General features: G+C 40.3%; 1 protein-coding gene across 1 annotated transcript in view; it reads left to right on the top strand.

Annotated features, from left to right (window-relative positions):
* The first annotated feature begins 1,384 nt into the window (after window positions 1-1,384).
* Window positions 1,385-15,199, top strand: part of LOC142100014 (chondroitin sulfate proteoglycan 4-like) — a 29,313-nt gene continuing 15,498 nt past the window's right edge. The window contains exons 1-2 of the mRNA XM_075184019.1: window positions 1,385-1,586; window positions 14,685-14,848. Coding sequence (XP_075040120.1) covers window positions 1,505-1,586; window positions 14,685-14,848 — 246 coding nt within the window. The 5' untranslated portion in view covers window positions 1,385-1,504. The remainder of the gene's footprint in view (window positions 1,587-14,684; window positions 14,849-15,199) is intronic.

Below are 15,199 nucleotides of genomic sequence, written 5' to 3'. Positions count from 1 at the left end.
ACGATGGGCAGGTGCCCGGGGGCCCCACGTGCAAAGGGGCCCCATAGGCGCGGCTCTGAATGAGAATAAATAATCCTGCAAAAGAAAAAAACCTGCAAAAAAAACCTTCAAGGGTCACTGAGCAAGTACATCTATCTATCTCTATATATCTATATCTATATACGTCTATATATCTATATCTATATCTATATCTATATCTATATCTAGGGGCCCCGGTGCACTGCTTTGCCCGGGGGCCCATAATGTTGTTAAGATGGCCCTGGTGTCTGCACACAGAATACCAATATACTGAGATGTGTCACAGCAGCTCAATGACTGCAGTCCCCCTGCATCAGATCCCATCAGAACACAGCTCCAAACATATGGAAGTGTCTGTAATGGAGTGGGAAGGTAATACTTCACTTTTTGACAGATCTGCAGTCAAATGTCAGGTTAACACGGAGCAATGACGTTTACCTTAACCTTTCATATCTGAAAATGTCAACTTTAAGGGTTAGTGGTCCTCTAACTAAGTCAGAGGTGAAAAGTGACATCTGGGGGTATATTTACTAAACTGCATGGTTACTGGAGGTTCCTTTATTCCAGTAGGTCGCCCCAAAGTCTCCAGTAGCCCAGTAAAGCTCTCCTATCTGTTACTAAAACAAGCTTATAAAGTACACACAATGGCGCTGTCAAAGACCCTCTTCTGTGAACTTCACCGGGGCATCAACAATACTAATGCTTACTTGAAACAGGCAATAGTAGGATAAAGGAGAGCAGAGGTGAAACATTAGGGGGAAATTACAGAATCAGAGGACTGCCACATACCAATTAAAAAAAAAACTAAACTTTTTTGGTTGAAAATAAAGAATAAATTACTACCATGACTGACCACTTTTGGTATGTAAGAGGAAACATAACATCTATAATAATTTGAGAAATAAACTTTGCAAAAATGTTGTCATAATGTAAATAAAATATGCCACACTGTTTTTTTTTGTTTTAAAAACACACTACAATGTATTGATAAATATCTCTCCATATATTCACTGCAACTGTGCAAAGATTTTTTACACAAGCATGTAATACACTGTGCCCTCCTTATTTCTATTCCTGAAAGCTATTTTACACAATAGGAAATGCTCATGAAATGCGTTCATAATGCATAAACGGTACAGCATAAATAATAATAATGATGATAATAATAATAATAATAGCAAGAATTGCAATACATCCCTGGCTGTATTTGCAAAACTAATACCAAGTCCCTCTCCTGAAAACCTTCCAGGGTCTCCCCCCCTCTTTGGAGTAATGAAATCCCTGCAGCAGACTACACAGGAGGAAAGTTTACAGCCTGCAGCCCTTACTCCCCTCTCCCACCCCCAGCACTGGGTGACGTCAGGCCGCCGTGCGTGCTCCTAGAGTGGGTACAGGCAGCCGGCTGGAGGGGCACAGAGGGCAATGGAGTTGGAATATTGTTATGTGAAGCGCTCGCTGGACCCTCTATGAACTCTCCGCACGAAGAATGGGCTCCGGGGTCGGCTTCACCTCCGGAGTGATTGTGCTGGGAGTCCTGCTGTGCAACAGCTGTCTGCAAACCAGAGCAGGTAAGAAGTGCACAGCCCCACCTGTGCCCCCACCCTGTGTACACTCTGCCAGCCCCACCTGTGCCCCCACCCTGTGTACACTCTGCCCTCTCAGGGGTAATATGCACCCCCCACTGGGATATGTACACTGACAGACAACCCACTCAGGGGTAATATGCTCTGCCCACTGGGGTATGTACAGTCTCAGGGATAATATGCATTCCCCACTCAGTCTTATAGAAGTGATTTATTATATTCAATTTATTGTTAACCTTTTGCTGCTTTGTCTGCATGTGTCATAGATATTATCAGCGTGTCATTCTTTTAATGCTAATACCGTATAATACAGTATAAAGTTTTTACTGTGCTGAACAAACAACTTGCACTAATCTCTAACATCGGTTGAACCTCGATGCCCATCAGCCTTGGAAAGGGGTTAAACGGAACGTTACTGTTGCCAGTATAGTCACACTGTGCTTTTTAGATCGCAATATTAATATCACCAGCAAAGGATATGGTGAAAAGTTCAATATTGTACATATATTGGATTTATTGTCTACATAAACTGTAGAATGATGTAGATGTAGATCCTGACATAATTTACATTAACATTTACCTTTTGCTGTTAAGACTATTTTGTTGATATTTTACTGTGATTCAATTGTCTATTTAAAATAATCTGTGTTGTTTATATGACTTTTTATTTTTAGTTTACTTTTTATATTTAAAGTAGATTTAATTCCCACACGCTATTAAAATGCTTCTAATTCACACACAGTGAGCTTGCCTATTAGATGTTATAGTGACACACGATTAGCATATCTGCCTCAGAGTGCAAGCTCCATGGGTGTTCCCACTGGGTTCCTCTGGGTGCTCCAGTTTCCTCCCACAGTCCAAAAAATATGCTTCAATGAAATTGACCTTAGTGTGTGTGTGTGGTAGAGAATTTAGACTGTGAGTACCTCCAGGGCAGGGCTGATGTGATTGATTAAACATTATCGTAAGAGTGCTGCGTAATATGTAGGTGCTGTATAAGTTAAGGCTAATATCAATACTAATCTATTGACTTATAGCTTTATGTATTTTTGTTACTGGTCACCATCTAAGCTATAGTAATACGTCACCAAAACATAAACAATATGTAGCAATGTTTCTACTGCACTGCATTATACAAGCTTTCCTTGTAAACACTCAAGTGATGACATCAGAACTCACTCATTATAAGCAATGGCATCAGAAGTCACAGTTTATGCAGATATTATTTGAGTATATATATATATATATATATATATATATATATATATATATATATATATATGACATCATCTCTTTTTTACAGTAACGCATTTCATCAAATCTTCCGTTTTTAAGATACAGATGTTAATGCAGGTAATGAATAGTTTCTGCAGGTCTTTACATCTGCACTGCCACCTAGGGAGGGGGTGGAGCATTACAGCTCTACCGTCCCCCAAAACCTAGTGGGGCCACTCCATGCAGCCATTTTCGCTGGGTTCCGTGGTTAGTCTTGCGCAACTGGCTGAAAACTGGGGGTTTAAGAAGTAGGACCAATGATAACCCAGAATCAAGGACAGTGTAGCTTCTCACACCCCTGAAGAAAAGAAAAAGTGGTAAAAATTTGTTTACTTCTTTAGGTGATTATGCAGCTTTAAGCTGAATATTTTTATGCACAGGTATAAATAATATCTATTATCTTGAAACCCATCAAACTTAAAATTATGATCCTTGTGGATAATGTTATACACTGAGACATTATCACCATACTCCATCTCCTACAGTCACTATCAAGAGTACTGATACACTGTTGAACAGGTGTCTCCAACTACAATAATATTTTTTTCCCCTGCAGTGGCTAGCTTCAAGGACGGGGTCCCTGTGGTGGTTAGCTCCAGGGGCGGGGTCCGTGCGGTGGCTAGCATCATGGGCGGGGTCCCTGTGGTGGCTAGCTCCAGGGACGGGGTCCCTGCGGAGGCTAGCATCAGGGGCGGGGTCCCTGCGGCTGCTAGCATCAGGGGCGGGGTCCCTGTGGTGGCTAGCTCCAGGGACGGGGTCACTGTGGTGGCTAGCTCCAGGGACGGGGTCCCTGTGGAGGCTAGCTTCAGGGATGGGATCCCTGCGGTGTCTAGCTTCAGGGATGGGATCGCTGTGATGAATAAGCTTTTACTGAAAAGGAGAATGTGAGGGGCAGTGTGGGAAAGACAGAGAAATGCCATTTTGTAGGCATTGTGTTCCAACTAAAGTGAAGACCCTTATCCATCAAGTTCCAAACATTCTTGATTATGGATCTTGTACCTGTATTCTTAATATCTGGAAAAATAAATAGAAGATGTTTTCAGTGTATTGCTCTTTTTACTGTTCACAGTGTGTAATGTAATTCCCTGCAGCAATTATGGCTAATGTGTCTCCCCTATCATCTACATTTCTGAAGTCTGTAATGTGTGGAGGAGTTACAGGGATTAGAAAGCAGATGTCATGTACTACTTTAAAGACTAACAGCTGAGACCCATCCTAAAATATACAGAAGTGCAGATTTGTAGTCTTCGGAGCTCCTTAACACATTCTGTGCCATAAAACACTCATTTGGTGGAATATCAAATGAACAAGGCCACATTTATAACCAGTTAGTAAAGTATGTATCTGTGAATGCCAAATATCAGTCAGAATATTTGAATTAGAAACTATTTGGAAAAAATACTGACAATTTATTTTTAAGATAATAAGTTAAAACATAATAAGGGTTGTTTACCAGGCTACATATCATCCAAGTAGACCTTTTCTTTAATTGTAACTTGATCTAAACAGATAAAATAGAGTTACTCATTGGTTGTTAAGGGCTAGGTCCAAATTTGCACTTAAACGGAGTGTTAGTAAATATTGCTCAATGTGTATGTAACTGCCGTACAATTTGCAGGGCTGTCCCCATTAAAATGAGCTCTACAGACCTTCTTAGCATGTGATCTATAACATCTCTCTGGGTGGACACTACAGAAAATTTCTAACAATGCGATATCGTAGCAGTCTTACCAACGACTGACGTTCTGATCAGCATGCCGATTCATGCATACACACTATAGACATTTGAAACTATTTTTACATGATTTAACGTCCGAGCTGTTATTCTTGTCTGTCATAACCATCTCAAACGATCATGACTCCGTATTCACTGTGTCGCTATATGGCCTCCCAGCAGCAATATGCTATATAAATTTAAATAAAAGACTGAACCTCAGTGCACACAACACCCACAAAGATTCAGGAAGAGAAAATACATCAACACCATTCATTCTATTGGACAACTTTGGACAACTTTGTGTATAGTGTAACTCTGCAGCTGCACAATTACTATGATTTATTTTAAAATAACGGCCACAATAAATCAACAGAAAGTTGTGTTTTTTTGTTTTTTGCTATGGCAAGAATACTGCAAACACAGACCCAGAGGGAGCGAAGGAAAAATAATAATACTTATTGGACAAAGGAGTGGTTCCAGAGGAGAGCCTCGCTTTCACATATGCCCCCGCTACAGGAGATACTGGACAACAACCCAGATGAGTTCAGGAATTTCCTGCGGATGAATGATAGTCTCTCTTAAGTTGTGGGGGACGTAGTGTCTAACCCATAGGCACAATAGTAGTTGGCAAGTTTGTCTCACTTACGAGAAAACATAAGCAGTGCACTCGCCATAGTGAATGATTCATATATACTTATTCGCTCACTCTCCCGGATTGTCTAGGAGACTCCAGAATTTCAGGTAGATCTCCCGGGAGAGCAGGCAATTCTGCCGCATCCTGCCCACTTCCTAGTGAAGTGGGCAGGCTGGGAGACTCCATGATGCTATTTGCAGTAAATCGTGTCCTTTTGGCCCTGCGGCAAAAGAACGCGAGTCGGTCATGGTGCCAAAATGACATGATTCTCTACTCCCTGGCCCCTCCCGTCCTTCTACCGCACCTCCTCTCCGGGATCATGGAGTGTACGAACAAAGGTTGATATACATGTACGGTCAACCATGGTTATTACAATTGGATAAGTGGGAAGATTGTCACTATTCTTCCAAAAAAACCTCTCACTCAACTGACGAGGTGAGTGGTGGAAACCACTGTCTCAGGCGCCATTCCAGAATATCCCGTAAATGCTCAACTGGATTCAGATCTGGTGACTAAGAAGGCCATGATATATGAATAATATCAGTGCCATGCCCATCAAACCATTGGGTGACCAGATTAGCTCTGTGGACAGACATCCTGGTAGAAACCCCTCTTGTTAGGAAAGAAAGGCCGGAATATGGGACAAAAATGAACCCTCAGTACCATTGAGTAGCGATTAGCATTGACCTTGAATTCTAAGGTAATGATTGCACCCAAACCGGACCAAGAAAATTGGCCCCACAACATTACGGAAACTCCAGAAACTTTCACTGTTGGAAACCAGCGCTCAAGGCTATAGAGTGCTTTAGGTTGGCACCATACATGCCTCTGCTCTATGTACCACTGACTTGAAAATGTGTATAGATAGGTTTAATGAGTGCAACCTGACTATGATATCCTGCTCTGTGGAGTTCTTATTGAACTGTTTTGTTATTTACACCACAGGTTGAAATGTTCAGTCATTTCGATTTGCCGTTGCTCGCTTGGTTTGCCTTGCACTTTGAATTAATGTACAACCCTGGATTATGGGTTTTCACCAATAGTTGACCTTTGTTGATGACGACTTTCCCTTGGTATTCCATGCTGACATCACCTTAGACACCTCTTAGAAGAATATTTCTGGTGAAACATTAGCAGTTTCAAGTGTCTTAATCACTGAATATCTGGCCAAGCACCTCACCAATCGCCTCTTTCAGAGCTACTACGGTCTTCTCTTGCAGTCATGCTAACCATAATTATAGGCAATCAGGACAGTCTTATGCTTTTATACATAACACTGACTATGCTGTGTGGAAAACCTTACTGTCAATGTGATTGGTGTCTGTCCACTAACTATATGTGGACCTAAATATTTGCAATTGGGTCACAGTTGTATCCCTCTTTAAATAAATCATCTATCCGTCTGGTTACACCTTACAAAATGTGTGACCCTTTTAGTCTTATCTGTCATAGATTTTAATTATAACTAGAAAAGGTAATTGACAGAAGAGATCATAGCATATAGTGAAGGATATATCAAGGCGTTTTACTGCTGGCAGTTGTTTTAAGTATTTACGTGCCTGGACGAGTAGCACTTGGAATGCAGGAATACTGTGGAAAAGAGGTCTGTTTATTTTATCACTGTTTGATTTTACAGAGGAATTTCTGACACATGTAATTTTACAATACAAACAACTTTTATTATTTATTATTCACAAAAAAAAGCTTTTGGTTTAAAAACATTGCACGTAATTATTAAATGAGTTGAGCAAAACTGAACAACCCTTTTGTAGGTAGAAGTAATCATAACATTCAGGTACTGTATTAATTTTATTACATGCTTTTGTTAAATTCCCATATAGCACAGGTCTGTGTTCTGTACTGTTTGAGACATATGCAGTCTAACACCTTTATATCCACAGGGTTTCTGCCCTTTTGTGATCAGGTTAATTTTTACATTTCAGTGATCCTTCATTTCCAGCAGGAATATTTAATTCATTAGTGATGCGTTCCTGCGAGAGGGTAACCGATCTTTACGGTCTGCCGTCAGCCAAAGGAACTTTTTCAAGGGATGTATACATCCCTTGAAAAAGTCACAGAAGTGACGAAACCGGTCAGGACATATCACAGACAGGAAACAGGAAGTAGTGTGCGTTCCATGGTGGAATGCACGCCCAGTCTCAATGATTTAACCAGTTCCTTTGGCTGATGGCAGACACTAAGGATCGGTTACCCTCTCGCAGGAGCGCATCACGTAGAGATTCAACATTCTGCCTCCACTATATCACAAGTACTCTGGGCGTTTTTCGCTCCATAACCCCAAACCCTTTGCCTTGTATTTGGAACTCTTATCCTATATGTATATTTTGTTTTGCATTATTTTTAGTGAGAGTAATATGAAGTCAAATATTGTTCTTTTTAAGAGCATTGTTCATATACAGTTTATGTCCATCTACTATACTGTCTTTTAGCGCTGGATTATCATTTATTTTTGTACCTGATACAAGTTAGGATCACCTTGTTATATCTATCTAGCAGCTTGGACAGGACACAAGTTTTCTTTGTCTGATTCAGTGCACATATCATTTGTTTTGTTCTATGTCATGAGTTAGTTTGGACTGAAGTCTACTTGCTGGTATTGACACAGCTAAGTTTGGAGGCGCATCTGGTCTTCATCAGGGAGTTTGGAGTTTGCTGCAAGAGACGCGCAGGTCGCAGTCCTCCGAGTTAGCCACCAGCGAAGCAGCGGGTGAAGAGACATAGTTGTGCAATCCGAAGTCAGGCCGTGCGGGATGCGAGGTACCAAGGGATGAAGCAGAAGCGTAGTCATGAAGCCAGATGTCAGACCAAGTGATACTAAACAGCCCAAAGGAGAATCCAAGTGCAGGATCAGGTAAAGCCAGGTCAAAAGCCAGGAGGTCAGTCAGGATGCAAGAACACGAACTGGAGTACTGGAGCATAAGAGGACCTTGATTCTCCGGCACCCTAATGGTGCATGAACCTCCCTTAAGTAGTGTGAGAAGGCTTTAGCCAGTGGATTTCGAAAGTCAGGAAACAGCTGACTGCTGACAGGAAAGTCTAACAGTATCCCGTTGCCTAGCAATGGAGACGCGGGCGTAGTGCACATGCGCCCACAGGATGCCGGACCAGAAGGATAAGAAGCGCCCCGTTGCTAGGCAGAGAGAGAAGGCGACCATCCCTGCCACCTAATATAGGTGTGGGAGGGCACCTGACATAGTAGTTGACTCTAGTGTGCAAAGTGGCTCGTAGTCTAACACACCCCTGGTGTTCACCATGGACCCCCACAAGGCGGTTTGGTTTTAGCTGCGTGGGACATGCAGGTCGCAGATCACTAGTGAGGTAGCTGTAATCATGTATAGAGCATAGTGGATAAACTGAGTTAAAACCAGAGCGAACAAATGAAGTACCAAGAGATATTCAGGAAAGTAGTTAACGTAGCCGAGGTCAGAACCAGGAGATCCAAACGGGGCTAATATGTGAAGCAGAAGAATAGTCAGAGTAGCTAAGGTCAAACAAGGAGATCCAAATGGAACCACAACACGAGGCAAGGATTGGTGAGGAACAGGCAAGGTCAGCAATAAGTAAGTCTAATATAGAAGGAAACCAGAGGTGTATAAGGAACTGGTAACACACGGTAACCAGGAGCAGACTTCAGATGTGATCCAATACTCTATCACTGGATCAGTGCTAGTGCTTTACTTATATAGGTTGCCCAATGGACACACTGAACGGCGATATGTCTGCTTAACTGTGGGATGCGCTACTTGTCTGTCTGAGAAAAGGAAGCATGTGAGACGATGTGTAGGCAATTCTCTTGAGAATAAACACACAAATTGTCCTGGCGCAATGGAACTGATCTCCAACAACCAGCCAATTGTCACTTGATAGAGAAAAAGCCAAAACACACCCGCTGCTGAAAAGACCCGTGGAGTCTTAAAGGGTTAAATGCAGAACGAAATAAATAAATCAGAGCTGAGTGTGATTCGGCAATCCCTCACCAATATCACATGGATTAATGATTAAAATAACATTTATTAGGCATGTGCACAAAACAGATAACACATTAACCCTAAAATGACCGGCTGGTAACAATAATAACAATTAACTCTAATGAGTCAGTGTTCGGTGATAGTCCGACACGGAGTGGATAAAAAGTATATTGCCCAATATATCACTCCTAGAGAGGATCTGTGTCGAAAATGTCTCAGATGCTCAAACTCGAGCTGTTAATAATCAAACGCAACCTCATGAGGTCTATGAAGCAGGTGTGCCTGTTAGATCAAAGGTAGTTCTTCATCAACGAATCAACCGGATATCTATACGAGCCAATGATGGTAGTCAGTCACAGCAACTGACTGAAGTTGCTCACTAAGATAAATACTGGTGATATTCAATACATGGAAATGTTGTTACAATTCGTCCGATATTAAATAAACAAGTAGAATCAATATATTCTCCACTCCATCAAACCCAAACATGGGATTCCTGGAAAAGCGAATCATTCACTAGGAGTGAAAATCACCTTTATTGTTTGGAGGGGAGGTGAGTCACGGGCTTTATCTTTTGTATCTGTCCTAAACACAAATAATTACAATCTCAAGTTTGTGAGTAGATATCATCCGACAATTATGGATTTTTTAGATCTACAATTGACAGTTATAGGTGGTAAGATAGAGACTTCTACATTTAAGAAGAAAATAGACGTAGCCAGCTATCTGCACTTTAAGAGCTCGCATTACAAAAAGTGGAAACAGAATATTCCCAAGGGCCAGCTCATGCGCTTTAAAAGGAATTGCTCCACCCCGACAAAGTTTGATCTACAAGCAAGGGATATGTTGAATGATTTCATAAGGAACGGATACCCTAAAGACCTTCTTGATAGAGCATTGGATGAAGTTAGAGGATTGGATAGGGAGGTACTCCTTAAGGGTAAAGACCCTAATCAGCAGGTTGGTTGTAGGATCGAACAGGGGGACTCATCATCCTTTGTTGCTTTCATTTCGAAATATAATAATCAATCGGGAGCAATTAAGAGAATTATTAAGAAGAACTATGGCATTCTCCAACAAGATAGCTCACTTAGAAAATTATTACCTAATAACCCTACAGTGATTTTTAAGAGAAATATTAACTTGCAAAATATTCTTGCACCGAGCTTTATTAGAGATACAACTAAAAAGATAGTACAACCAACAAGTATTCCCAACTGGATTCCAACACGTTTAGAGGGTTGCTATAGATGTGGGTTGAAGAAGTGTACGACATGTCTATTCATAAATAACAAACTGACAGAATTTAGGTGTGGAGATAAAGGATATAAAATTAGAGGTCTAATTAATTGCTCCACTTGTTTTGTTATATATATTCTAAAGTGTAGTTGTGACCTAATTTATGTGGGTAGAACCACAAGAGCCCTTAAAGTAAGATTTATGGAACATCGGAGAAACATTCTGAATCGCAAAACCAATCATAGTGTTTCACGTCCCTTTGATCAAGTGCATAATGGTAGAGATGAAGGTCTCACGATTTGTGGGATTGAACATATTACACATACCACAAGGGGGGGCGACCGCTTTAAACGGTTATGTACACAAGAGGTTTTTTGGATACATCAGCTGAACGCCCTGAGTCCTGTGGGATTGAATGAAGCTCTAGAACTGAACGATGTTCTGTTATAACATCAATCTTTTTATGTTAGGTCTCAAAGTTTTGGTATGTCTGTGCATTTATTTGCATGTAACTAGGTACCTTTGGATACCAGTGGTGGAAGACCACTTTTTATTAGACATTAGTTTAGATTCATGGTAGCAATACACTTCAGTAATAATAAAGGGGAATATAAGATCAAAGTGGTCATAAGTATCGATATATTGTTTTGTTTTATTTTTATTATTTTTATTTTGTTGAAATATATAAGATGGGTAATCTCATTATATGATACTGGTTTAATTTCCCGCCTTTTGAGTAGGATAGGGTTTACGAATGATTTAAATCTCATTGTCAGAGTGAGAGAAATTAAGCTTATATATATATATATATATATATATATATATATATATTATAACAAATGCAAAAAATGTGATGGATTCGGGAAGGGTGTCTCCTATGTGGTCTTCTTCCGTACTAGAAGGTTAAAAATATGTTTTCCCGTTTATGGGTTTAATGTATACGCATGGATTTAATGGTATGTTATATGTGTGTGTGTATATGTATGTATATATATATATATATATATATATATATTTGTAATATATATGTATTTACATGTATGTGTATATGTATGTATATTTTTAATATTAGTTTCCTATGTGCATCTCTATAGATATGTATCCAGTGGTTATACTATCAATATTTGGACCGAGGGTTGGTCTCTATCTATTTATATCTACATATATATATATATTTTTATATTTGTATTTTTTGGGTTGGATTTTTATAAAGAATCTCAACTCTTGAAGTTTTATTTTTAGTGTTATATTTATTTTTATTTTTATATATATATTCTCCATTATTATTATTTTTTATTAGGTGGATTATTAGTATTAATCATGTGAACGAAAATTAGTTAGGTATAGATATGACTGTGAGTGCTGCAGATTAAAACAGGATGCAGCAAGAACTTGTCATCTACATTAGATCAAGAAAAATTTAGATCATTAATGAAGTAATCAATTAATCAGATTGTATTTAAGAACAAACCACAGGAAACTATTCAGTACCTCTGATGAAATCACCACCTGGTGATGAAACGCGTCAGCTCACGTGACCAGCTGAATTGACTCACTCGTGAAGTGGCTATCGAGCGGTGTGCTGTTCGTTACGAGAGATCGGGGCATCTCCAATTTGCTATTTTCTTGAATGTGTCATTATACCAACATTTACGGACCAACAGTCCACTTCCAAGGAGGTCTGCTACTGAGACATCTGACCTTCTATTGTCTGGCAGTGAAGTAACTACACAACCCAACAGGATCAATCTTGGGGATTCATCTTAATACGGTATCGTACTGCGTTTTTGCTAATTACCGGATAAAGTTGTGACGCCATTTTCACTCTTAGTGAATGATTCGCTTTTCCAGGAATCCCATGTTTGGGTTTGATGGAGTGGAGAATATATTGATTCTACTTGTTTATTTAATATCGGACGAATTGTAACAACATTTCCATGTATTGAATATCACCAGTATTTATCTTAGTGAGCAACTTCAGTCAGTTGCTGTGACTGACTACCATCATTGGCTCGTATAGATATCCGGTTGATTCGTTTATGAAGAACTACCTTTGATCTAACAGGCACACCTGCTTCATAGACCTCATGAGGTTGCGTTTGATTATTAACAGCTCGAGTTTGAGCATCTGAGACATTTTCGACACAGAGCCTCTCTAGGAGTGATATATTGGCCAATATACTTTTTATCCACTCCGTGTTGGACTATCACCGAACGCTGACTCATTAGAGTTAATTGTTGTTATTGTTACCAGCTGGTCATTTTAGGGTTAATGTGTTATCTGTTTTGTGCACATGCCTAATAAATGTTATTTTAATCATTAATCCATGTGATATTGGTGAGGGATTGCCGAATCACACTCAGCGCTGATTTATTTATTTTGTTCTGAATTCTCTTGAGAAGCTTGCGGGGGCATGTGAGCTGGGAGATGGGTCGGTAATTTAAGTTTGGGTCAGTAGTTTGTTTTTTTCAGAATAGGAGTAATCACTGCATGCTTGAATAATGATGAATATACCAGCAGAGAGAGAGATTACAGATTTTAGTTCGGGGTGGGATGAGCACAGGAGACAGGGATCTACCGATTTGTCAGGGTATAGGGTCAAGGGGACAGGTGGTAGATTAGGAAGATAAAGAGAGTAGATACTTCATCTTCATAGTATAAAGAGTGGCTGGAGCAACTTGATTAAGGGCTATTGCTCGGGTTTGGCGAAAATGAGTTTCTGCCATATCTGGGGAGGAGAATGTAGGAATTGAGTAAAGAAGGTGATGGAGAGAGGAGAAAAACGTTGAAAATGAATTAAGATTTCTGTGGTCATAAGAAGGCTTGATAGAGTTAGGCAGCAAAGAAGTTAGAATATTGGGGAAGAGTTTGTAGTTGATAAGGTGATGATCTGAGAGAGGGAAAGGAGTGTTTAGGAAATCAGAAACTGAGCATAATGTAGAGAAAACAAACTCAAGAGAGTGGCCATTCTGATGAATAGAGAGGATTCATTCCATTGGGAAAGGACAAGGGTTGGAAGTTAGAGAGAGTAGTTAGTGGAATGTGGATTATGAGTGGTGATGGGGGAGATGTTGTAAGATAAGAAATGAGGGAATCATGCAGAGAAATGTTCAAGAAATTGTTGGTAAGGTCCAGTAGGGACTATGGATCAAAGCAACTCGCATAGAGAATGAGTTAAAAATTCAAATGACATGTACTTTAAAAGAGGTGAACGTGAGTGATGGGACATTTGGTAGAACTGTGAATGTGCACTGTGGTGAAAGATGTAGTCCGCTTCCAGTTCTGGAGGTGTGGATAAAACAAAGGCTACCATGTGAAAGGGCTGCAGGTGAGGCAGTGTCTGATTGTGTAACCCGTGTTTCTTTTATTGCCGGATGGTTGAGAGGAAGAGGTCATGTATGAAGTTAAGTTTGTTACAAACAGAGTGTGCATCTCATAGGGCACATTTAAAGAATTTTGGAAGAGATTGGGGACAGGCGATGTGTTCGAGGTTGGCTGGAATTCTGTAGTGTATGGGGGGATGTGGGAAGGACCTAAATTTTGTGGTATACCACCAGCTAATAGGGATTGGCTTGCAGACTATAAGCTACTAAAGTGAGGGCTGAATTCCAGCTGAGGTATGAATGAGCTACATCAGGCCAATCTGTGGCTCTCCAGGTGTTGTGAAACTACGAGTCCCAGCATACCCTGCCAGTTATCATCTGGCTGTCAGCTGGCAAAGCATGCTAGGGCTTGTAGTTTCTCATCTACTGGAAAGCCACAGATTGTCCAGACCTGGGCTATACCATTTTGAACATTGAAGGCTAATACTAATTAATTACTACTAATACAAATTCACACCTCCACACATGACGAGAATGCAGCTGATCGTGTATTATAAGCCATTGGCTTCACTGAGACACAAACTATCTGTGATGACACTAGATACTGTGTAGGGGTGTAGCGACCACCATGGCATCCCATGTGGTTGCTATCGGACTCAGTGGTGAGTCATCTTATGCTTCAGAGGCCCCACTTTTTTATTCTGAGCTTGTGTGGGAGCCAGCACTGGGCAGTGGAGCACTGTTTGGGGTTTCAATTCCACTGCCTATTTTTCTCATTCATATTGCACATATCTTACTGCAACATGTTTGTTACTTGAAACTTCCCAAATAGTTATTAGCTATTTAGCTTAATATGTTTTCCTCTTTTGTTTGTTTTTATCTTAATTGTCTCTTACCTGTCGTAGCTTCTTTTTATGGTGAAAGTTACATTGAATTGAAAAAAGTTGAATCGTTTGCCAAGTCATCTCTCCAGTTGCGTTTCCGAACCAGCAAAGCAAATGGACTACTGTTTTTGGCAGCTGGGAAAGATGACTACTGCTTGGTTGAGCTACACACAGGACGTGTACAGGTAGGACATGTACATTATAATCTTTGACTAGTTGCTTCTTTAATTTTTCAGAGCCAAGTATCTTGATGACTTTTTGTGTACTTCTGACTAGTTTCAGCGCAGCACACTCTCTTATATAATTCCCTTTTCAAACAGTCTGCTAGCACCTTGCTCAATAATTTAAAATGTTTTGCCCCCTCAACAACAAAAGCCTGTTTGAACAGGTGTCATGGTAGACCAGCCATACATCACTTCCAATGCACACCTCTCATTGATAACTATCTGAGTTTTACCCAATGCCTGTACTTCCGCAGCCCCTGAGGCAGTTAAAGCGGCAATTTAAGGGGTCCCTGAAAGAGTTCTTATGTAAGG

This window comes from Mixophyes fleayi, chromosome 1 (assembly GCF_038048845.1).
Source record: "Mixophyes fleayi isolate aMixFle1 chromosome 1, aMixFle1.hap1, whole genome shotgun sequence".
Lineage (NCBI taxonomy): Eukaryota > Metazoa > Chordata > Amphibia > Anura > Limnodynastidae > Mixophyes > Mixophyes fleayi.
The sequence above is the reverse complement of the archived record's forward strand: the minus strand, read 5'-3'. Positions and strand labels throughout refer to the sequence as shown.